Source organism: Rhamphochromis sp. 'chilingali' (genome assembly GCF_963969265.1).
Source record: "Rhamphochromis sp. 'chilingali' genome assembly, chromosome: 22".
Lineage (NCBI taxonomy): Eukaryota > Metazoa > Chordata > Actinopteri > Cichliformes > Cichlidae > Rhamphochromis > Rhamphochromis sp. 'chilingali'.
In genome coordinates, this window is record NC_137950.1 from 8078702 (window position 1) to 8105154 (window position 26453).

Consider the following 26453-nt stretch of genomic DNA (forward strand, 5'->3'; position numbering starts at 1 on the left):
GTTGCTATTTTCTTTCTTCATTCCTTCTTCTTTATTGCAGGGTCTTCAGCTCGCAATATAAAACACATTGAGCTGACTGTTATTTTGAATTGGCACTACAGAAAAGAAATTGAAGTGAAGTGAATTGTATTGAATATGCTGTGTTTATTTTGGCCAAATGTGGTGCTGTGCTTTATGATTAACCATCTCTACTTTGGTCTCATCTGTCCAAAGGACATTGTTCCAGATGTCTTGTGGTTTGCTCAGATGCAGTTTTGCAAATGTAAGCTTTGCCGCCGTGTTGTTTTTAGAGACAAACAAACAAGCCGGCCTTTTTCTAATTGTACTGTCATTAAGTTGAACATTTAACATGCTAACTGAGACTTGTGAAGTCCCCCCACCCCCCCAAAAAAACCAAAAACAGAAACTGCATCTCAGAGTGTTACACGGATTAACCTAGTGGTGAATTTGCTGGACTGCTCACTCTTGGGATGATTGTGGCATTGTGTTAACACACACCTGAACGCTCCACACAAGCAAACTGCCAAAACTTCTGCTTTTATAGAGATGGTCACACTTGCTGATAATTAGTTAATCAAGTGTATTTAATTAGCAGCACATGGCTGTGATTTAGGCTCTTAATTCCTACGAGGTATTACTTCTTTTTTCACAGGACCCTAGGCAGTCCTGTGAAAGCTTTCTTTTTCACATGACTCTACGTGCTCTTTATCGAAATTATCACAGTTTTTTATAATAATTTTCCTAAAACCTTATCAACACAACAAGTTCAATTCCATCTCTTAACTATTATCACTCCAAGGAACTTTACTGGTACTGAAATTTCTTACGTTTTCTTAAGACCGGGGGTAAAAGTTCATTTGACTTATATTGTTTATTATAACAGAATATGTCAGATGCCATAATAACAAGGTGACATTGTTATTTAGAGACTAAACAACAATTACTAAATCAACCATTATATTAAGTGAGCCTTGTTGAACCCCAGATTTATTGCATTAGTACGAAATATGATCTTTTGAGATAATGAAAAATAAGCATGACCACTATAATATCTGTTCAGTAAATATGAAGCTACAGCAAGTAGCCAGTTAGCTTAGCTTTACTCCCATTGTCAAGCCTAAATTTTAATTTGTACATTGGCCAAGCCAGTGTTGTCAGAAAAAGTTTGCATCCAGTTAAAGCACGCAGGTTCTTAGTTTTCCCTCTTCGGTCAGGTTGAGTCACTAAAACAGCTCAGAAACATCACAGCTTGGTCTAAAATATTCTTTTCACAACATTAACTCTGCACACTGCTAACATGAAGCTCATGAGTAAGAAGTGCATCTAGCTTGAATACAAGGGAACCTGGCCAAGAATCCAAAAATGAAAAGTTGGGAGTGAGACTGGTCACACTGTTGCCACGACAGATCCATGAAGGCACCACAACCAAAGGTACAATAAGCCACAAAAGACTTTAGCAACTTCCTGACGAAACTTTAAATAGTTCTTTCTGTTTGAATTCACCCCATCAATAAGAATGCTAATGTGACTTGCCAGTTTGCGGTTGGCACAACATGAAACAATAATGACTGGAGTGCTGTGGTTTTTGCGCATTGCGGGTTTCGTAACGACAACAGAGTTGCAAAGGCAAGGCTTTAGCCAGGCTCAAGGTCAAAGAGGGAGTTACAATTTCATGTATAGCACTAAAAACCTACCATAACACTGTTACCTTATGTGTGGCACAGAGGGAACAGCAAAGTTATATTGCTGCAGCTCTTCACACATATCGTGAGTGCAATCTTTTACTTACTTACTTTCTGCACTGCTGTTTGGATGCCCAAAGTAGCAAGTTGAGAAGAAATGTGAGCAAAAAATAACTAAATAATTCAAAAGTTTGTCACTTTACATTTTCAACATTGCATAGGCTCAATAAGGCTGGGACCAATGTTGTACCATGTATCTGTAGCCTACTACTGCTTCGGGAGCTGAAGCTTAGAATGGCTGGAATGTACTATCTCAGAACAGCAGTAAAAAAGGGAAACCTGTAGTGCAGGGGTGTCCAGCTCCAGTCCTCAAGAGCTACTGTCCTGCAGCTTTTAGATGCATCCTTGTTCCGATGCACCTGAATCAAATGAATGGCTTGTTATCAGCCCTTTGCCAATCTTGATGGCATGCTGACGAGGTAATCCAATCATTTGATTTGGAGTAGGGATGCATTTAAAAGCTGCAGGTCAGCAGGTCTCGAAAACTAGAGTTAGACACCCCTGCTGTAGTGTCACAGCAAAGAGAAGAAGAAAATTGTATATAATGCTTTACAAACGCCAAGGAGAGCCCATATTGTTCCAACTTCAACAGATGTTGAGTTAAATCCTGATGGGTTGCAAACCTAAATCAAGTTAGCAAGAACACTTCCAATGGTTGCAACTTAAGAAAAAATTGCTGCGAAGCACCAAAAACAATGTTGTCTTTGTTGTGTCGGGGGGGGCTTTTGTGGCATTTTGTTTTGCTTTGTGTTTCTATTTATTGGCATTTTCTCAAGTTGCAATGCGTTTCAGGGCCATCGTAGTATCAGTATGGCCAACAAAAGCCAAATTAAATTCCGCATCATTATTTCATTTCAGAATTATTGTTAAGTGGCTGCTATAGACTTCCTAATCATTAAATCATCTCAGACAAGACAATGATGAGGAGATACTGTATCCTCCTCATTGTTATTAAATCACCTCTAACCCCAGTAGTGAGTGTATCAATGTCCGTTTCATACTTGAAATGCCCTCTTCTGTAGCGAGCCCATGAAAACCACTTGATTAAACTAACATGCGCGCGCCGCACACACACCGGGCATGGCGCTGCATCATTGACAGTCTGGAGCGCCGCGGAGCACAGCATCCCGTTTAGATTAGATCACATCAGATTAGGTGGCATTACATTAGTGCTAACCAGATAACGCTATTCCTCATCTAACACACTTTACCTCCTAATGCTCCCGCAGCCTCATTACCCAGGAAACAGCCATCGAAGGAAGCAATTAGAAAAGCAAGAGTGTCTTTCTCGCTTACACGGTCGGGCATTTGGACGCATTAATCTCTCTCTAGGTAGCACGTGCACCTCACTGGCCATTAGTCAATTAAAAAATTTCTCCCGTTTGATAAGTTAATGGCTGTGAGGCTTCTGTGACACTAGCGTGTGTGTATGCATATGTTGTTTGGTTGGTGTATCTTTCACCCTCTTTGTCTCTTGTGTGCTCCTTCTGTGTGTGAGAAACTCTTTTATGGTCTCATTCTCCTGCAGTAATCTTGCATGATGTCTGAGGAATGTCTAATATACAAGCTGAAACAATAGCAGAGCAGAAACAGTGGGGGAAAAATAATGACCTGAACCTCGGTCTCAAGGCCCAGATGTCTGCAGTCCAAGTCTCACCTCATAAAAAGTGTACTTCTTGTTCTGGCTTATCAACCACATCTATTATACAGCTGGATGTGTGTGTCTGCATGCATGGCTATAAGTGTGAGTCTGTGCAGAAATATGTGCGTACATTGTTAGGAGTGTGGGAGTGGAGCTGCACTGTGTGGATTTATGTGTGTGGCCTGTGGATGTGTGCGTGCACATGGCTATTAATGTAACTTTGGAGACGCCTCTTTGCACACTGCACTGAGTGTGTGTGTGTGTGTGTGCTTCTGCATAACTGTGTGTGAGGGCATTCATCTGAGAGAAAACACAAACATCTAAGTGCCCCCGCATTTGTTTACCCCCTTGAACTTTCCGTAATCGTGTATCTATGCGCGCGCGTGCACGAATAAGAAGGATTTGCCGCCGCCACACTCGTCCCTGTACAAATGAATGGACACAATAAAGCAACGGGATCAAACGAACAGATTGATCTGCGTCTGTGAACACAGAATCAGACACAGGAGACACAAAGACAAAGAGGTGAGATGAAACGGGGGAAAGCTTGTTTTTCAGGAAGCAGGGTTCACTGATAGGAGCTGCGCCGCAGACTGTCGACAAATTATTCTTTTTTTTTTAACAATGTGGCCCTCTGCTCTGTACATGTTCTCTACCGTGTAGTGTAATACAGCAGCTGTGTTACATGCTGGTGCTCAACCTAAAATGCATAACGAGTGAAAGGGTACAATGCACAAAAACCTAAATATGACAATTTGTTGACCTATTCTCAAATTGCAAAGCACAGGAAATCAAACACTGAAGCCTCACTGGTTGCTTGGAATAGCTATGGCAGTTGCTGACTTTTACAAGTTGCACACGTTCTTACTTTCTCACTTTAATTTACTGAACATTGACACGACTTTATTAGTTGGATAAGATAATGTCCCAGAGGTGTTCTACTGGATTTAGGTCAAGCGAGCGTAGGGGCCAGTCATCCTCCAGGAACTGCCAACATACTCTGCCGCACGAGGCTGGGCACTGCTATGTACCAGGAGGAACCCAGGACCCACTGCACCAGGATTTTATCACGATACCTAATGGGGGTCGAGGTGTCATTGCCTAACCTGTAGAGGCCTGTGTGTCCCTCCATGGATATGCCTCCCAGACCATCACTGACCTACCACCAAAACCAGCCATGCTGAACAATGTTACAGGCAGCGTAACCCTCTCCACGGCTTCTCCAGACTCTTTCACATCTTTCACACGTTCAAAGGGTGAACATGCTCCAGTGGTAGATTCTGGTATTCTATGGCAAATGCCAATCGGGCACCAGTGTGACCAGTGTGGTTTCGAGTGTCATTTCAAAGGGCTCTGGCAGTGCTCATCCTGTTCCTTCCCGTTGCACAAAGCAGCAGATACTGATCCTGCTGATGAGTTAAGGACCTTCTACGGCCCTGTCCAGCTCTGCTAGGTATTTGCTTGTCTACTGGTGTCTCCTCCATGCACCTGAGTGCTGGGAAACAAAGAAAACCTTGGACTTCCTAGAGAAGCACAGAAAAATGAATAACACGGAAGACAAGTTGGTCATTCAAATTTTTATTTAGCACGTCAGACATACAAACAACAAAATACTACTTCACATACTACATGACACAAAGTAATCTTGAACAGTTGCAGCGCAAGAAACATAGATTTCAGGGCTCTGGGGAAACTAAAAAAAGCACTAGTGCTCTGAGTTATGGTGCAACATCAGCACTTGGTGTTGTTGGACTGATATTTGCCTCCGGGCCTTGTGTTAAATTCAGGGTCTTGTGGGAAAAATGACTTAATACCAAGCAACAACTTGTAAGTGTGTACTTGTTGAAACTCAAACAAGCTGTCAACACCCTTTATTGAAGTTTTCTCTTGATGGTGGTTGCTTTTGACTTGTTCTGTTTCACTACTCAGACATGTGCCCAGTGAGTAACGCGATTCATCTTTAAGATTTAAGAAGTTGTTTTTAGCCATTCCTCTCTCAGCATGCTGCCACTGTGTACTTTTTGCACTTTTTTTAGCAAATAAAATAGTGACTTAAGGGTAGGCTGAAAAAAGGCCTTTCTGGTTAAAAGTTTTTAAACAGGCGCTCATAACTGTGATCTTTTGCACCCATGCACATGTCTGGCAGTGTACTGAAAGTTGTTCTACTTGTGTGTGAAGGAAAGGTAATGAGCAGGAATTCAATTGGTTACAACCTCCAACCTTATCACAAAACAGCACTAAAATCTACGCTCTGTGCTCTGGGAAATATTCAGATTTGCTCCCTGCAGTCTCATATCAGGGCAAAATTTTTGTGACTTTCTGGCTTTTGCTCCTATTGTAGCAATCAGACTGAAGACTCGAGTGTACGATTGCGTTGGTTTTTACTGCCATTTTAATAATGCATCAGTACAGATGCTCAGAGATTCACAGATTATACCCAACCGGTTCTGTGGGAGGTTTCTGTCACCAGGTGCTTGCTCACATTGGCATCAACTGATTGTTGACGTTTTCACTCTCTTATTGTAGGTTCTTTAACTTACAATATAAACTGCTCTTAGCCTGACTGTTGTTGCATTTTGGCTACAATATAAAATGTAATCGAATTGAATTTTCTTCTGATTTTGACCAGATGTTCTCCTCCTATAGTTCCACCTACATATAAGTGCTAAATATCACACTTTTCAACTGACCACTTTTGTTTTTTACATCTAAGGACTTTCTGCCTTATTAGGATTAACACACACACACACACACACACACACACACACACACACTGATGAACCAATCTGTGGTTCTGTATCTACTCTGGCATAAGATTGGAGGAACCGGGGATTGAACCACCAAACTTCCAACTGGTATTTGACCTGGTCCATCTTCTAAGGCAAAACCGATCCCTACACATGCCCTCAGTACAGCATCTCCATACTAGTCTAAACAAGAAGCAAGTGTGGCCAAGGATCAAACCAGGTCATTATAGACTCCATTCAAAGTCTGCCAATAGATGTCTCCAAGTTCTGCACACTGGAGGAGGTGAATTCTTGTCTTTCCCATAGTTTGACATGAAAGCAGTGTAACAATACCAGCAGTGAGCATATTTCGAAGTAACCGATTGACTTTGCTGCTTAAGGGCTCTAGACAAACTGGTGCCACGATTCAGCACGTGGATCTGTTATTCAACTGGTGATGCTAATCTCTGTCTCCTTTTCTCTGTGTATCCTTGCTAGTGTTGTGTAATCGCTGCTTAAACAGTCATGGTGTGTAGTGATTAGTGACAGCCCACCAGGACGGGCCTTAATGACACACACTGTGTTTACATTACGTTGCATTACCTCCTGGTTCAGCCGGGGGATTATGTTTCTGCTGGGACGATGACTCTATTTATACACACACACACACACACACACACACACACACACACACACACACACACACACACACACACACACACACACACACACAGTGGGATATTGAGACACATACACTTATGATAGAGAACGTAAAAACCCATTTTGGGCCTTCAACACCTATCCTGTATGTCATGTCCGTGCTACGGATTTGTGTGTGTGTGTGTGACACCACGTTTTGAGCTGTGTAAACTGTTTATTGCATGGAGATGAAAGGCCTCATGAAGCCTGTCTGGGTTGCTGCACAGGCCACAGACACACAACATCGTTCTGCCTCTTTTCTTCCCACCAATAATTACTGATACCCGCTATAGAAGTCTGATTTACATAAAGCGTCACATTTGGATGTGCCGCGCCTTTTATCTTTGGCTCGGAAGCTCTTTCCCTTGTCTGTCTGCTTGTTCTCATTGCCTGTTTTCCCCTCTGCGCTCAGATGCTTACAGACACACACACACACACACACACACCATTTGATTGATCGAAATGTGAGCGGCAGTCCATTTCTCTGATGAGCTTTGAGCAGACGTTGCATGTCAGCACTCCAATCGGTGTGCTTGTCCCAGTGGAAGATAAGGACACTGTACATACATGCATTTATGATATATATGGTGTAATGCGCGTGTGAGAGACAGAAACTGTGACCAATTTGTCATATTTTAGTTGCATTTAGTCTTCAGCAATTGCCTTTTACTCATGTGATACAGCAGATGTTTATTCTGTAGTCATACAGTCAACTTATCCTGAGCTGCTTCCTCTGTAATAACACATTAATTACTCCCTTGTTTGTCTTTCTGTCTCTTCAGCCTGAGGAGCTGACCAACGCCTTGGAGATCAGCAACATCGTATTCACCAGCCTGTTTTCTTTGGAGATGCTGCTGAAGGTTTTGGTGTATGGGCCCTTTGGCTACATCAAAAACCCCTACAATATCTTTGACGGCATAATTGTGGTCATCAGGTGAGGACTCGCTCTCTGGCAACAGGAATGCCCTCAAATAAAACACGTATCCTTTTCTGCACTCGGCTTCTATATTTAAAAGGATGCCACTGGGAACACAAACCCTGCTCAGTGCAGTGAAAACGAATTCAACTCCCACATGAATTCTTCTATTTTTGTGCAGATCTCATACGATGTCAGATCTTCAAACAAAATGTAATAAAATACAAAACGCAACCTGACCGAATGAAATGCACAGCCTTCAAATAATGTTTGTTGAAGCAAAAAAAAAGAAAGGAAAAAGAGTCCCTGACATCATTGTGGTGGAATTTTGCAGCCATATCATATCCTGTTAGAGACCAGAGTTCATGTTTGTCTCTGTCAAAAGATCTCTGCCTAGATCAAGACCCAGTTGACCTTTGGGTCTATCTTTTTGTTTTCTTTACCTGTGTTTGGTAACTTTTGTCTACATTGTCCTAAAAGAGGGTTTCAAGGTCATCTGGGTGCATTGTGACAAAATTTAGATGAAAGGTAAAGTTCTTCTTCCTTTACCTGACCACTCCGCAACTGAGTGGGCACAAATGGCTGCCCTTCCCGCAGCCTGATATTTCCAGAGGTCTCTTCCTGTTAAAAGGGAGTTCTTCTTTCCCACTGGCGCCAACTGCTGTCCATAGGGGGCAGTGCGATAATGAGAATTAGAATTTTCTCTCAAATATTTTAAGGCACTTACCTGTCAATAAAAAAGCTCCATTGTTGTGAATTGGTGCTACATGAATTGAATAGAAAAAAAGGTTGCTGTGGTGTGTGCGCCAGTTTAAGAACTAAACAGGAGGTTTCTTATTTCGTTTCGACATGTTGGAAAAGGGAACGTAATCAGCGATGTGATCCAGTTGCTAGTCCGGAGAGACGAGGTTGTGTTGGCTTTATTATTGTTTGCCAATCTCTCAATTTCAGCCCTGTCTTCATATCGAAACATTCATTCTGAATTCCTTTATCCCTGGGAGAAAGAAATCAGAAAGTTTATTTCAGAAAGGGTTTGTTTTCAGTCACGTAAAAGTGCATTTATTTTATTTTATTTTTAAAAAAAGCTGAAATGGAGAGAAAACACTTTTTTTTTAAAAAAAAGAGAAAAAGAGAATACTGGTGTGCTTGTAGTTCTGGCTATTTTGATGGTTCTGAAAAATGATTGAACGGGATTGGTTGTCATCAGGCCTCGGTGTGTCTAGTCCAGCTGCAGGTTATCAATGTAGAGTCGTAGTTCTTTGGATATATTAATCCAGATTTCTTTTTCTTTGCTTTTTTTGTTTTTTTTTTTACACAAACCCACTTTGTATTGGGTAACCTTAGTCCTCCAGCACGCAATTATCACTTAATACTTGTATATATAAAACTGTGCATCACAGCATTAAATTAAATTAAATATAAAACAATTTCTTATGTATCAAAAACTAAAGACATTAGTAGAAAATCGAATACATTTTAAAGCACTGTCTGTGAAGATTTTTTATATTTATCAGTAATACCATATTTAGGACTTAGGAAAATATGGGAGTTCTTCCTTTCCACTGTCACCAACTGCTTGTTCATGCAGGTTTGTTTGATTGTTGGGGTTGTCTCTGTATTTTTGTAGGGTTTTTACCTTACAATATAAAGCACCTTGTGGTGACTGTTGTTGAGATATGGTGCTGTATAAATAAAATTAACTGAATTTAATTGAAATTAATTTTATGTACAACACTAAACTGGAGCTAAGCAAAGGTACAGAATAGTGTCTGGTAATCTCATAGTGGTGCATCAAATCTTTCCTTCACCTGGAGGTGGAGACCAAACCTGAGCTAAAAGAAGACGGAGCTTGTGTCTGAGTACATTTTCACACATAAATTTCAGATCAGTTCAGGAGGATAAAGCTAAGATATTTTCTACAGTTATGTTATGTTGTGTTATGTTATTTTATGTGTTTGTTTACAGGTTTCTCTGCTGATCCAAAGTGGCCAGAAGAATAAATACTTTCATTCACTGATTAAAACAAAAAATCATTTTTAAAGCATTAAAAAAGCAGCACATTTTCACCATTTCATAACTTACTGAAAATGTTATTCTTTGTAGAAAATGATTGTGCAGTGCTAGACCATAATTTGTGTCAGTGTGGTCAGGACCACATCTGGGAACCCGCAGTGTTTAGAGAAAGTGAAAAATTGGGTTTTTGCTCGCCTGACGTGAAGACAGTTCACTGGAATTTGGACCTTACGTGAATTATAAATGTGTTTTTGTCTTTTCTCCGGACAGCGTGTGGGAGATCGTGGGACAGCAGGGTGGGGGTTTGTCGGTGCTGAGGACTTTCCGGCTGATGCGCGTCCTCAAACTGGTCCGCTTCATGCCGGCCTTGCAGAGACAGCTGGTGGTGCTCATGAAGACCATGGACAACGTGGCCACTTTCTGCATGCTCCTCATGCTCTTCATCTTCATCTTCAGGTATTCTTAGGGGGAGAGTGAGTGAGTCAGGCTGAAAAAATATTTATGTTTCAGTCTTCCACTTGTTTAAACAGTAGGGGAGGTAGGCACCACTCTATTTCTCAATTCTAATGGAAGAATAACATCAAAAGGGGAAAAAAAGTGTTTCAATCACTGACCGTGGAACTGAAAAGAACAAAGGCGATGAATGAAGGTAAACTGGTAAATCAGTACACGATAACTTCTGTGTGAGAAGCAAGTAGTGTTGAGAGCGACAGGAACAGTGAGATGATTTAATCGGGGGAAAAGACTAAAGTGGTTCCCTCTTTCAATCAGCATTCCATCTTTCTGGCTGGGTAGACTTTGTGGCTGAGCCCAAAAAACCCACTCAATTGTTAAATAAGACACTAAATGCTTCTCTGTGTATTTCAGACCCCCACCTTTATTTAAGAGGGAGTGTTACGACTAAAGGAGCATGTCTCTGTGTGTATCCGAAGAATTTGCTGCTTCATTTCAACAGCTTATTGAGATTTGTGCCCTCACATACACGCATGCACACAGACGTTTCAGTACACAGGCGCGCACACACAAATACACAAAGTTCCAAGGGCCTTGTATATGCATAGATAAACAGCTCTTGATTTGAGTGAAGGCTTGCCAAGTTGACGCAGCGGAGGCCTGTTCATTGATCCCTCAGCTCCAGTTGAGCTTCAGTGTCTGTTCCTGAATAAAAGGCAGACTGCGGTGCCGACTCACTGCTGCTTCATAATAATAACACCCCCGCTTAGTTGTTACATGTAGCTTAGCTTTCTTTGTCTTTATCCCCTCTGCCTTTCATAGTGTTGCCTTTGCTTCGCTGTGCCAGTCTACCCATATTTAGCTGTGTCACTGTATATGCGCTACTATACTATTTACTCTTTACTACAGTTCTTCGTGTGGCTGCAGATAGAGCTTTATATGGGTATATGTTTGGAGTTTCTCATTCCACATGTTGTCATGCTACAGCCTTTTTCCAAAATTGATTACATTTATTTTGTTCAACTTAAAATTCTACACACAATTCCAGATAATCACAAAATAAAAAGAGATTGAAATTCTTGCGGATTTATTAAAAATGAAAACAAAAATATAACATGTGCATAGGCATTCACATCCCTTGCTACAGGGATGGTATTAAGCAGATCATGACTGGTGCCTGGTTTCCTCCAAGCAGACATTTTTCACATTGCCATTATGGGGCATTGTGTGTAGAATTTTAAGGCGGAAAATGAATTTAATCCATTTGGAATATAACATGATAGCATATGGAAAAAGTGAAGTGCTGTGAATAGTTTCTGCTCTGTAGTAGAAACATGTATTCCTTTATTTTTTTCCCTTCAAACAGGGAGTTGACAAAAACTATGACTGCTTTTGCAAACGTTGCTTCCCCCATGTGTCACCATTAAATGAATTATTTACATTTTCTTAACATGAGAATAATCCAGGGAAAACTGATAATCCTAGATAATGGATATCCCAAATCTATTCTGTATGCCATGATTGGTAATCAAACGGTTAACATAAAAAGTGGAGGCAGGAGCAACCAGCTAGCCTGGCTAAGAAAAGAAAATCATGAAAGGATTTTAACGGCTGTGCTGGAAAGCTGAAAGTGGAAGAGGAATAATAATCAGAGGTTCTGACTGAGGCAAAAAGTGTTAAGTGTTGTGGAGCACTGCTCTACTGTGAAGTGATGGGGTGCTATGCAAAACTAAGCTAATCCTAGCTATCGTCTTATGCTTGTAAATGTCTCTTAAACTACTCCTTAAAGTTCCAAAGTAGAGGAAATCAGTCAGCATGTGAGTAATCTTCTGAAAAAATAAATAAATACATGAGGTGTCATTGTTGTGGGTTGTGTCACTCTCCATGGTGCTGAATCCAGTGAAAGCACTTCCATTAGCATTGTTGGTCAAGAGATAGGGTAATAAAGTGAATGCTACCCAATCAGGGGCAGGACTCAGTATGTAATATCACCTCTGCAACTGTCTCAGGTCAGTATATAGTTTTATTTAAGCTTTTGTATGACTGTAGCTGTTTATCCTCCGCTTTTTTCTTCTTTTTTTCACAGGCAGCAATAATAATGGGTAAACATGTCATTTCAACAAATAATTTCTGTTTATTTGTGTGGTATCTAAGGGTTTGCTGTGATGTAAACATTTATCCCTCCTTTTCCTGTTTGTTTTTTCCTGTCCCCTCCTCCCTCCCTCCCTCCTGGGTCAGTATCCTGGGGATGCATCTGTTTGGTTGTAGGTTTGGGTCAGAGAGAGATGGAGACACTCTACCAGACAGGAAGAACTTTGACTCTCTTCTCTGGGCCATAGTGACTGTCTTCCAGGTGAGCTTGTCTTCTCTTCCCCCTCTTCCCCAGTGCTGTTTAGTGGTGCTCCAGGCTTGTTTATTCCTCACTGCTTGTTTACAGTCACCGTCTTGAAACAATAAAAAATAAGCAGCATGAAGAAATTACAGTATGTATGTTCATCAGCTGCCTGTTTAATCTAACTGTACCTGTCAGAGTGGTCCCTCGAGCAACTAACCTCCAGTAAGATCTCCTTGAGTCTTGGTGATGACTGAACATGCTCCTGTTCAGAGCCTGAAAGACCTCTTCCTCCTCCTGAATAAATAAAATCTATCAACCTCTTCCCCTATGGCCCCGCTAGACCTTTTCTGTCTTCATCATTTTCTTCCAGTCATCTAATTTCCTATTTCTGGCTATCTTCTATAGGTTATGTAGGCTTGTGCTTTGCATTATGTCACCTTAGATTCATGAATTAACCGTAACTGTGGGGGTCCAGCATATATCACTCTCAATATAGTAACCATTTATTATTCACCTGACTGGCTGTAAGATGTATGCATGTTTCTCTGTACAGACCGTTGTACTGATGTGTCCGTTCCCATGGAGAGCTCAAGTGTATCTTCACTGCTTCAATCTGTTGAACAGAATGATGAAAGTTTACATTTTAATGTTGCGTTTTTCTGAAACATTATCCTTCAGCACACAACTTCGTAAATTCAGCAAGTTTTTGCCGTACTCCCGCACTTCACTGAATAAAGATGCAGAGATTTTGTTAAAACCACTTCTTCTATTGCAGCTAAAAGCTCTGCTGTTAGTAGGTGAGCCTTTGAGCTTTGATTAATGGCAAGAATGAGCATCTAATGCATTTCTTTAACTGATCTGTGTTACTATGACCAGGAATTTAAAAAACATAGATAGGGGAGAGAAAAAAAAATCACAGTTACTTAAAATCGGCATATTCTCATAATCAAATATTGCTGCTCTGTCAAGCTGTGAAATCTCACAAGGTGTTCTTTGGTGCTGGTACAGTGGCGCTGATTAAGGACTCTATTTACACACATGAACCTGAGAAAGTACTAATAAAAAAGGGCTATTACTAGTCAAATAAACATATTCTTGGGTCCTAATCAGAGAAAGGCTGAATGCAGTCTAAAGCAGAATTGAGAAAATACTGCTAGTATTTTCAAAATATGTTTTTTTCTGATTAACCAAAGATTTAAGTGTATTTAGACAAGGGTAGTCAGGAAGGAAGGTCAATGAGACACCAACGTCAATAACCAGACAGGGAGCGAACCTTCAAAATAAAACAGGAAGTATACTGAAAGAGAGAGGCACAGACAAAAAAACGCAATGAGACAGGGACAGAGAGAACAAGGAGGCAAAGATAAAGAAAAAAGATAAAACAATACAAAGAAAGAAGAAAACTAAGCATGTATGATGAAAAGCTTTTACAGCCTTACAAAGACTTTGAAAAAAGTCCAATATTTTTGCCAGCAGTACACAAACAATCCAGCTACAGCAAACAGGTTTCAACTTCTAATCTTTACTAGTTACCATGTACTGCACGTTACAGTCTACATGAGGCCCAATATGTTGTTTTAAAAAAGGCTTAAATAAGTATCTCATTAACCTTCCAGGGTCTAAATCATCATCAGCTGTAACTCCAACCCTGGGCAATCAGAATATACAACTTTTGTTTTATTAAATTGATCTCTCAAGTCTACACAATCAGGGAAGAAATAAAATAACCTTTCTGACTGACATGTGTTAACAAGTGTTCAATTTATTTTTCTCAGAAAAGCCATTTAGTTCTCTGCTAAATATAGTTAGTGTTATCACCAATGACAGCTTATACCTTAGAGGATTAACAGGTAAGTTCTTGCAAAAATGCAGCAGAGGGGGAAAAATGTTTGTTTGTCAGCAAAATTTGTCAAAAAATGCCGAGCTGAATTGCACTGATCTTGGTAGGGGCGTGAAGTATGAAGCATTATCAGGACCGGTGAAGACTTAGACCTCACACGGGGAAATTTCTAGAAGAATTGCTCAACAATACTTTTACCTATAAGCGCCTCTCTTACTTTCTCTGCAGATCCTAACACAGGAGGACTGGAACAAGGTGTTATATAACGGCATGGCCTCCACTTCTCCCGTAGCTGCGCTCTACTTCATCGCGCTAATGACCTTTGGCAACTACGTCCTCTTCAACTTGCTTGTTGCCATCTTGGTTGAAGGGTTTCAGGCAGAGGTACAACTAAATTGAAGTTAAATTATTGGGCTGTATCTTGTCACATTGTTTCTCTTTTAAAGCTCTCGATGATTTGATGTACCTTGCTGTCAGATCTGTATTTGTTTATATCTTTATCTACATAGCACAAAAAAAATAAATAAAGGAACACTTTTTAGTCAGTTAAACGTCTGGGACATTGATCTGGTCAGTTAAGTAGCAGACGGGGTGCACTAGAGGGGCAACAATGAGACAACCCCCCCAAACAAGAATGGTTTTACAGATGAAGGCCACAGACATTTTTTTTTTATTCCTCATATTTTCTGACTGTTTTTTCTTCATTAGTTTTGCATTTGGCCAGGGTCAGTGTGTGATACTGGACCCTATAGAGGTTGCACAGGTAGTCCAACTCCTCCGGGATGGCACATCAATACGTGCCTATACCAGGTTTTCTGTGTTTCCCAGCACAGTCTCAAGATAATGGAGGAGACTCCAGAAGATAGATAGTTACTCCAGGAGAGCTGGACAGGGCTGTAGAAGGTCCTTAACCCATTAGCAGGACTGGTATCTGCTCCTTTGTGCAAGGAGGAACAGGATGAGCACTGCCAGAGCTCCAGCAGGACACTGGGGTGAATGTCTTTGACCAAACAATCTGAAACAGACTCATGAAGATGGCCTGAGGACCTGCCATCCTCTAGTGGGCCATGTAATCACTGCCCAGGCACCAAGGATCCTGATTGGCATTTGCCATAGAATACCAGGAGTGGCAGGTCCACCACTGGAGCCCTGTGCTTTTCACAGATGAGAGCAGTTCCCCCTTAGAACACTGAATGATATAAAAGAGTCTGGAGAAAAAGTTTGAAGAACATTATGCTGACTGTAAAATCACTCAGCATGGCTGGCTTGGAGATGGATGGCCAATCCATGGAGGGATGCACAGGCCTCTTTAGGTTTGGCAATGTCACCCTGACTACAATCAGCTATCAGGATGAAAACCTTGTATCCATTCTCAGACCCTGATGCAGTGGGTTCTGGGTTTCTCCTGGTGCACAACATAGCTCAGCCTCATGTGGTGAGAGTATGCAGGCAGTTCCTGGAGGATGAAGGAATTGATACCTTTGTCTGGCCTCCACGCTCACCTGAACTAAATCCACTAGAACACCTTTGGGATATTATATTTTGGCCCATGTGATACCACCAGGCTTCACCACAGACTGTCCAGGAACTCAGTGATGCCCTGATCCAGATCTGGGAGGAGACCTCCAAGGACCTGGGAGGCCATAAAAACTACTGACTACCATTTTTGAGTTGCTGCATTGAAGCTTCAGCAGAATGGACTAGCCTGCTGCATTATTTTTTTTTCCATGTTGATTTTTAGGGGGTCTTTGAATTAAGCCCTCTGCAGAATGATAATTTTCATTGGCATCAAAAATTGTGGCATCCTTTCACTTGTAACACATTGCCCAGACCTTATCAGTACAGATATCCAGCATGATTTTGTTCCCCAATGAGATCTGATGTGTTTAACAAAGTGTTTTTTATGTAGTTATTTTGAAGTCTTTGCTTTAATGCTTCATATTTTTCAGTGCAGGACCACATACCTCAACAAAGAACTAATTGTATAAGCATTAACAAAACGTGCCTTTTCTTGCACTCGTTGCAGCGGGTTATGTGAGGACACAGGGTTACGCATAGCAATGCAGTATTTCATTTTTCCTGTCTCCCCTTCGTATTCATCTCCGTTTCTTTCTTTTCTTTGCTGTCAGCCACTTCACCTCCTACGCTTTCCCACTATCTCAGCAGTCATCCTCATTATTGTTCTGCTTATTTGCCAGCGCCATAAAGTACATCATAAGAAAACTATGTCCGCTAGACCAGACTGTGCATCAGCCCACATCACCCAAATCCCCCTGTTTTAAGTTTCATGCTCGGATATGTTCTCGCCCCCCTTCTGAATCTTCCCCCTGCTTATTGCGAGTTGTTTATTGTCATAAAACAAAGGTGATATGTTGTCTGCCACGGTGCTGTGTTTGTGAGCTCAGATAAGCACAAGAGGCAGCTGGGGGGAACAGTCACAGGGCCGCAGGAAGAAAGCAGCTAAAACTCATTGAGAGACCACTCTTCAGGCTTCAGCCAATGTTTTATTTGAGACAGATCGAGTGAGTCAGAGAAAGAAATAGAGGGTGAGAGTAAATCGCACAAGTATCCAGTCTATCCCCACCCAGCTGCTTGTCTCCTCCTCTCTCTCTCTCTCTCTCTCTCTCTCAGCTTTTAAAGGGTGACAACACCTGTGCTTTGATCTCTGACACTCTTTAGCTCTCTGAGAGGACAGAGAATAGATGGTAGGTAGCAGCAAGAAAGGTTGACAGGCTCATACAATATGGATTAATTGGAATGGGCTGCTTTTTCTATTGCACTCACCTGCTATCAAAATATCAAACGCAGTATTATGGTGAATGGAATTCCACAGAGGTTTGGGTGCAAATCACCCAAACTGCTTTGGATGAAAGCTCCGGATGGAGGCCAAGCATAAAGTAAATTAATTTGCCTTGGCGTCTTGAAGTCAGATTGGGAATGATGCATTAATCCATCTATATTTTTGCACTTCCAAAGTTAGCGTTTTAACATCATATCAATAAACTATAGGAGATTTTGCCAAGTGCAAGAGCCTTCTGAGGATTCCCGACCTGCTTTTCTAGTGGAACAATGGTCTAAATTAACTGACGTTCAGTCTGTAGGATGTACTATCAGTACTAGTAAGGCTGGAGCAACTGATAGGACAGCACCAAAGTCAAGGTTTTTCTTGTGAATTTGATCTTGTCTGAACTTTAGTTGCCTACTGGAGTAGACAAAAAATTTTCTGGGGCTTTCAGCTTTGTTGGAAATACAAACCACAATGTGCTAGTTAGCGAAGGTTCTTGGAGTGTTTTGTTGAAACGCTTACTGGCAGAATTGTTAGCCCTCAAGTTAAGTTTTGTGGCCAGAGTGCTGCTATTTTCTGTTAGATTAAGCATTGTAGTTATTTCTTGTCACCACAGCTGTGGCCATGTAAAAAAGACACTGAAATGCAAGAAAAGCGCTAGTGCGAATTAGCATTACTTTTGCTAGCCAGGCTAGCTAGCCTTTGCTTTCCCAGCGGAATAAACGATTACATCTTCTGCACTGCTATCCAAAAGTTTTTTTTTTTCAGAGTAATGGTTTTGTTTATCAATCCACAAACACTGACTTATGAGTAATCGGAGCATTAAAAGAAAGCAGCTAACTACAAACGACACACAACGTTAGCTTCTACCTGGTGAACAGCAGGTAGAAGCTAGCATTGCTAAATATGCAGCTGTCTCTCTCAGGGAGTGATCGGGACAAAAACAGTTTTTAAAAAAATATATATATACTCACATAAAAACAACATTTGATGACAAACTCTGTACCCTTACTGACGAGTTAAGAAACCTCTCCAGATTGATGAAAGGTAATTTAAAAGATCATACTACTTCAGGATTTGCATTTAAACATTTTTTTTTAAATTTTCCCATAAACGGCTGCTATATCCATTTATGTTAGTAACTATAAGACTGTAGCATATGTTGAATGTTTTGGTCATTATCTAATGTCATGTAAGCCTGATACTGTAGATAAGTGCTTATATTTTCTAACACAAAGATAAAACTAATTTGTGCTAATGTCATTTTGGAAATGTGAATAAATGTTTACTTAAGTAGAAAAGAAACACAGATTAGAAAAACAACTGCAGGCTCACACAGTACAATGCACAGCCTACAGCTGTATGAGGAAACCTTTATGCTCTTGTATTCCCCCTCTGCCCTCCTGTATTACTGCAGAGCTGCCGGCGTAATTCTCCCTACCTTCTTTTTTTCAGCTTTACATCCTTTTCTGCAAACACTAAGTTTATTTTTAGTCAGCCAAACTTTCCCTGCGTCAAGGTTGCTAGGTAACGGGCACTTGAATGATGTGAGCAAAGCCAGGAGACATGGTGCCAAGTCACACACACACACATACAGCCTCATACAAAGAAGTGGAGTACTTCAAATGTCCATATTGCTTTGGAATTAAAGACAGAAGGGACATCTTATCATGCTTATCATTTTTTGTTATCTTAACTCCTTCCTTTACCCCTCACATCACCATACTCATAATCTTCCTGCTCTTTACCAGTGTCCGCCCTCACCATTGTGTCCTTTTGTCAGGTTTTGCCCATGTGTCTGTTTGACAGAATCCAATATCCGCTGCAGAGAATGCAACCAGACCACCTTAGAGAGAGCTTTTAACAGAAGAGAGGGAAAAGTGTTTCTTTCTTTTTATTGCACTTCTCACTGTGACAATAAACATGCATTTGACACCAAAGCACCAACATGCACGGTATGGGCCAGATGCAGAGGAATGTTTCCGTGCCGGTTTCTACTGCACAGTCACGAGTCTGGAGGATTCATGCTTATATGAGGATCATTTTCATATCTGCTTTGTGAGAAAATGATTTCATCACACGAAACATCAGTGGGCTGCCTGGTGGATAAAACACGGCTCTGCATCACCTCTGTCCTGCAGTCCTGACTCCCTGAGCTTTCAGACCGCTGAAATGCACGTGTACGGCTCACGACTGCACACTGCGATCCAGGACAGTTGCTTTGACATGTTCTGTCGCATGGTAAACTGCAAATGTTCCAACATGCTGAATCTTCTCTAACCTTCTCCTTCTGCTCTCGTCTGCTGCTGTGATTCAACCTCTCACCTCCGTGCCTCTTTTCCTGTGTGTGCCTCCCTCTCCTGTCCGGCTGCACCGATCACTTCCGCTAATAGGAAGTGGCCAAGCGGGAGGACTTGCATGCCCAGCTGAGCCTCATTCAGCTGCCTGTTGTTTCAGGGGTATGTACAGCTCTGCAGCTCCACCTTCCCTTCTTCCATTTAGCTGACTGACCGCCCTCTCGCTCCCTTGCATCAGCTCTCCCTCTCCTCCCCTTCCCTCCCTCCCCCAGCCCGTACAGAAACTTTACGGTGATGCCTCTGACCTCTCAACAGCTACACCTTGGAGTTCTGTTGCAGAAGCGCCATTAATGACTGATTGATGAATATCGCCATTCACGCGCCCCTAACGTTTTGCCTACTAAATTAAAAATCCTAATATGTGTAAGTAATAAGAGATGGCTCTAAACACAGCTTGCTCCTAGTGTCTTAAAGGGACATTTTAACCAAATTAGGAAAACAAATTTGCTTTCAAACTTGCCCCCTGGTACCTCCTAGTCGTGCAGAGTAGTTTCAATTTTATTCACAGAAGTTTTGAGATCTTTGCTGCTGCCAATCCAATCCAAGAGAGTACTGAAGTGGGAGCTTTTCCAAGGTTAGAAAGGACATTAAACTCTCTTGGCTAAGTTATGAGTACATAAGATGAGCAACTGTGTTAGAAAATATCTGCTTCTCTGATTGGAAAGCAGCGAATAATCCCCAAGGAGAATGTTAGGAGGAAATCGTTTGTTCAAATGCTGCAAAAGTCTTTGTTTATAGGGCTGAAGTCTGGGCCAATCTAAGGTCAGGTTGAAAAACTACAATAGAGTTATACTTTTTTCAAAAAAATCTGTCTTTTTATATTTGACATCCTGGTGCCATGGCTGTCCCGTGTCTCGGTCCCTCCACCGCTCCAGCCTCCACGTGTACGATTCATTCAAGATGGTTTTTTACTCATCACTCCACAATGAACGTATTCCCAGGAAGTGATGAGCTCAGAAACAAAACAAAGAAAACATCTTGAGATTGAAAATTGTGCTGCCTGCAGCATGTATTCAAAGCCATTTCCATAAAAACAGACATAAATATATAAGATTGCCTGCAAGCACCAAGTAAATACAATGAAAAATCAACATCCCTTCTTTCTTTTGTCATTATCCATAAAAGTCCTGTAATAAATCGTCAGATAATTATAACTGACCATTTATATTTCACAGTAATTATAAAAAACATCTGCAGACTCTCCTGTTGGCTGTATTTTACACTCAAGCTTAAAAGACCATGGAGCTAGTGGTAGATGGAAAAAAGATGTCTTTCAATAAAGACATTTAAAACGAGCAGTTCAGCATACGTAACAAGTCAGCTAATTCAGTGTCGATTCATCACAGCTACATAAGCTGTGTCTTCCTGAGTGAAGAGCACAGAAAGCCAGTTTTAAGTCATCCAAGTGGCCTTGCGGCAAAAGAGCTCCAATTTGGCTGCCAGACGAGTTGTCACATCATCTAGAAGTTCTCTAACCCTGCATGGTGTCTTTTCTGTTGATACTAAGAGCAGCATCGAGGGGCTGCTGTGTGGAGTATCTGAAAGACAACATAGGCTTTGTTGTGTGTGTTTTCCTACTTTCTTGTCCTACCTTAAGAGCAGACTCCACATCAGAAAGCTCAACTCCCACCAGCCCTCAACCCATTCTGTCTAGCCTCCAGATAAGAACAATCCACCAGCTCAGCCAAAAAATCCCCCCTCCTCTCTGTTCCTGTTTTATCTGGCTGGGCCATGCGGGAGAAACGGGGTGAGTGCTGGCTTTATGGTTGACCCCGGCACTGACAGAGAAATCCAGCCCGACTAAAGGATGAGAGGTAATAAATGGCTTGGGGGAAGAGGATCCAGGTTCTTACACTCAGTGAAATGAATCCTTTAAAAAATCAGATGAGTGTAAGTCTCGTCCTCACGTCCTCTAACTTTGCACACTTGAACACTATTCAAACTGATCCAGGACTTTTTATGTGGTAAGATTGTTCTGAGTCCAATATCATAGCTGGTAAAAATTCAACAGCTTACTAGGGGCAAGTCTGAGGCATGACATGGAGAATTTGGGTGGAGTCTGCTCTCTGGTGTAATGGTCAAATCGGTTATTAGTTTTATGTCCCTCTGTTTCCCTCAAAGAGCTATTAGTACTCCATAGTTTGGTTACATTCTGCATGAGAGAACCCCTTAAACCCTGTAAGGTGATATTTTTTTAACTTAATTATTATTCTGTGAACACAACTTAACTGACATGTGTACCAGCATAACAAGTCAATTTCAATTGATTTGAAAGGAAAAGTCAGTTTATCATTCAATTTGATTGGCTTTCTGGCAGTGATATTTTTTTCTTTAAAGTCTTTGCTGGCTTTTCACTGTCATTTTTCTTTCAGTGCCTTCCTGTGACTGGCTTGCTCCTTGGAGTTATCATGCCAAGTTTTGGATGAATTTCCATGCTATAAATTTTTGGTACAGACATTAATAAACTGCACTAATTTGAATGAGTAAATCTTAAAAAAAAAAAAGGCAGGTGACATAATCAGAAAGAAGTCAAAGAACCCAAAACAGGAAGTATGACTGAGAAGGGAATGGGTGAAATTAGAAAGACAAAGAAGCACAGAAAAGAAAACAAATAGAACTGAAACACTGCAAATACATAACAAAAACTACAAACCATGACAAAAATACCTTGTGCAAAAATCACATAAAAGTCTGCATTATGAAACAGGTGGGTTGGTCAGTTATACACAAGACTTCCATCCAGCAGAGGGAAGTTCAGTGAATCAGCTTTTAGTTCGTGCAGCTGACGGATCAGCGAGCTTGGTCCGTCCATTATCCATCCAACCCTCTGTTCACAAGAATCTCTGCTTCTCCTAGAGTTTTGGTCAAAACGTACACACAGTGATCAACTAACGGGTCTTCGCTCAAATTTTACTCAAGGCCTTGGTCATGTTTGCTATTTATGGGCACTTTAATATTTTCACAATACTCATAACACCTCGTTGAATATTGGTCTGATTTGAGTCAAGCAGCAATCACCTAACAGGTTTTCGCCATAGACAGTATAAAAGATGGAGGTAGCTACCGTTATGTCAGCCATTACCCGAGATGAGTGTTTCCAACTTCACTATCTGCACTACTGTGACAACAAGCAGTGGTTCTGGCTGCTCAACCACATGCTAATGACTGATGATTGACAGCACATTTGCCATGCATGTTCATTTTGAGACATGGTGTGGCCAAGATTTACAAAAAAAGACTTGATTTTTTAATCAGTATGACCCAGAATAAGTGGCTGAGCAGTAAAGCAGAAAAGTGCTTACACAAGATCCATTATTTAGGACCAGAAGTCTTTTTGCAACCACAGCATTCAGCATTTGGTGACCTGAGATAGAATGCATGGTTGTTTCTCTGGTGGATCATGAACCTGATGAGCTATTATGTTTGTTTTTTCTTTTGACTTTATGTTGAGTCATTGTTTGGTCACCATGCTTTTTCACAAAGTAATGTTTACTTCTGTTTCCTGTCTAACTGGTGGACTGACCACTTAGAAAATATAAATTGGCTGAAAATATAAATACTGATTGCAAAAAAATATTTGAGGAGGAAATATCTCAATTAAAATTAATAATAGAAAAACAATTGACCTGAATTCTCAGCTAAATTTGTAGATGTTAGCATTTAGTTTAAGGATTTTAATTACAAACTTGTTAAAATAAATGTGGTTTTCAACAGGCTGCCAATAAAAAAACAGACTTTTAAAGTCATGCATAACATAAATATACTTTTTTAAATTACTTTTATTTCACTAGCTTATTCTTCCATAGATGTGAGTAGTGTTTTGGTGTTACAGGACAGTATACATAGGCAACGGCAAATCTGATTCTGTGTGATGTACAGCTGTGGTAGGCTACAAATTTTGTGGACACGTGCACACACACAAACACACACATACGCGTAAACAATTACTCCACTTCCTCCTATCAACAGCCACCCTCCGTTTCCCATTTACACCCTTTTTGAAGCAACATAATTGAGATCTCCCGTGTGCTGCCGGTGTCTATTATTGTCCGGCTATCAGCAGCAGACCTGGTCTGGCCCATCTCCTGCTCCCACCACCGTGCCCAAATTGGGGTGGCAGAGTGTAAACAACCTATCCAAACAACCAATTTCAGGACCAGGGATTTCCCTCGAGTCCACCCCCCCCACCCCCCCGCTTTGGTTTAAAGCTTTTATTCCCCTTTTCTTATCCCCAATGAAACCTTCATTGTGTAATTCTTGGTTAGAATACCAGATGCACAGACGGCACCAACATGCCAAAAGAGCACAGCCAAGAATTAAACCTGCAATCAGCCAGTTGCTAAGTAATAGCGTTAGCTATTTTAATGAAAATTTAAACATTTTCAAAATTTTCTATCTACAGGATCCAGATAGATGACAATCTGAAGATTAGCATTGTCCAGATCTTGCTCTTTTGACACGTGTAGGGAGGACTGCCCTTTTTAAGTTACTCTGTCTGTATTGACCTGCTAGTGCCACCTGTAGATAAATCAAAGGTCATGCTGCTGCAACACAGTGATTAGATCAGACTAATGTTGCTCTTCAAGTAATGTTTGCTGCTGTAAAAACAAGTAACATTTGGATGGCATTTTTAGGTTATTACATAACAAAACTATTGAAGTACCTGCCGTATAGGAATATGCTAGAAAGATGGCACATAACAGAAAATTAGTACATGGAAGACAACATATTTCACTGTAAAGCACCAGAATGATCTGTATGATATGTTCCAGGAGAAATCAAAGCAAATGTTCCATCAGAGCTCACCAAGATCTTTTAGAGTTATTTTTCTATAGTCTCACTCTTTCATCTCTGGAGGGTGATGAAATCATACAAGATTAAAGCCTGAGGATCAGTGCAAAACAAAACAGGAAAAACTTGCAAAGATGCATCTTGTTGACCTCACTGTGTTTTCTGCCAGTAACAAAATTTATGTCTATCCATGCCTTCTAGATATCTTCTATTTGATTTTATATGCAAACCTGGCCTCTAAATGAAATGGGAGGGTATTTAATCACACATACTTTGCACTGTTTGATTCAGTTCTTCGCATGGAGAAATGTTGCACCTGTGCAGTGTAGGAGTCGTGGATAATAATAATGGATTGGATTTATATAGCGCTTTTCAAGGCACCCAAAGCGCTTTACAATGCCACTATTCATTCACTCTCACATTCACACACTGGTGGAGGCAAGCTACGGTTGTAGCCACAGCTGCCCTGGGGCAGACTGACAGAAGCGAGGCTGCCATATCGCCCCAGAGCCTAAAGGGTAAAGTGTCTTGCCCAACGACACAACGACAAGGACAGAGAGCCCTGGGATCAAACCGGCAACCTTCCGGTTACAGATACGCTTCCCAACCCCCTGAGCCACGGTCGCCCCAAATGTTGATGTTTCTGTTAATGCGTAAACTGCTGAGCTTTTTTCTTTAAATGCTGCGGTCGATTCCTTTAGGTCATCTTTTCGTTTTTGTGCCTTGGAAAGCAGACATTTCTCTTTACCTGGACCTGCCAGGTCTGCTCATTTACTTCTACCTTAAAGCCAATACAACAAAACCCTTGGCTTCCCTTTTTCTGTGAGTAAACATCTAGACACTCTGCCATATTGACCTCTACACTGAACAGAGACTGCAGGTACAAGCTCCTACCTTAAAACTGCTCGCCAAGAACAGAAGCCAAGACCAGTAGCACACGTACTTCTTACCTGTGAGATACACAGAGAGAAGATAATACTGCACACTGCGCACACACCATCTTTTAGTGCTGACGGTCCACTGGCTTTGTCCAATCACAGCTGTCCCTTCTGATTGATTGCATGTGGTTTGATGAGCCCTGTGGGAAACAAGCTCCTGCAGTGGTTAAAACAGATTTTTTTTTCTTTTGTAAATTTATGTGTGGTGATAAATTGTTGTGGGTGTTGGCTCTGTGTTTGGTTTAGCGGTACGTCTGTGTGTTGGTGGATGTGTGACAATTTGTCTGCGGTTTAACGCTTCTGTTCAGACATTTTTCGAGAGCAGTGCTAAACAAATGTTAGCCTCGGTCTCTTTGCTCTAAAAAACAAAACTACTGGTTCATACAAGGCAAAATATTCATATTCAGACCAACTAATCAGAACAGTTTAGCATCAAACTCTGAACGAAAAGGCTTTAAGGCAGGACTTAGTAACCGACAGAAGTCACTTGTATCAAAATTACAAGATGTTATCTTTAGAAGGTCAGAAATGGCCAAAATGTAGGAAGATCCTTAAAACTAATTATTAAAAAACAAAAAATAACAAAAACAGTAGATGTGCTAGATTTCTGTTTCACTGGAATTAGGTTGGAGGGACTTTTTTATGAAGGAGTATTGGGCCACCTTAAAAAAAAAAGGATTCTTTTCATTATTATTGTTCATTTAAGAATAAAGTGGAAATACTACGTTGAGAAATACTATTTTAAAGCCCATTTTTAATCTTTACATTTTGAAGTCAATACGTGGAAATTAAATTTGTGTCGTTTCAAGTCATGACCACTATACCCACTATAAAAGGTCTTCTGTAGATGAGTTACCCATATGGAAAAGATATATATAAATCTTATAAAGTTTGTATCTGTCTTGTGTAAAACAAGAGTGAAAACAGATATAAGATCCCTTTAAAAATTATATAAATAAAACTTGTATGTTTTGGATAAGATAAGATAAGATAAGATAAGATAAGATAACCTTTATTAGTCCCACACGTGGGAAATTTGTTTTGTCACAGCAGGAAGTGGACAGTGCAAAAGTTATGACGCAAAAATTAGAATACAATAAGAATAAATACAGTACACAGCTGTACAGAATAGAATAAAATAATATACTATATACAGTAGAATAAAATAGAATAAAAATATACAATAAGATAAAAATAGAATACGAATGCTATATAC

General features: G+C 40.8%; 1 protein-coding gene across 10 annotated transcripts in view; it reads left to right on the forward strand.

Moving 5' to 3' along the window:
- cacna1g (calcium channel, voltage-dependent, T type, alpha 1G subunit) overlaps positions 1-26453 on the forward strand; it is a 332915-nt gene that overhangs the window by 207165 nt on the left and 99297 nt on the right. For 7 of the 10 annotated variants that reach the window (XM_080872626.1, XM_080872635.1, XM_080872629.1 and 4 more), the window contains exons 11-15: positions 7592-7743; positions 10009-10194; positions 12430-12544; positions 14595-14750; positions 19545-19610. In XM_080872626.1, the coding sequence (XP_080728752.1) occupies positions 7592-7743; positions 10009-10194; positions 12430-12544; positions 14595-14750; positions 19545-19610 (675 nt within the window). The remainder of the gene's footprint in view (positions 1-7591; positions 7744-10008; positions 10195-12429; positions 12545-14594; positions 14751-19544; positions 19611-26453) is intronic. The other 3 variants (XM_080872632.1, XM_080872633.1, XM_080872634.1) reach the window with 1 other exon arrangement.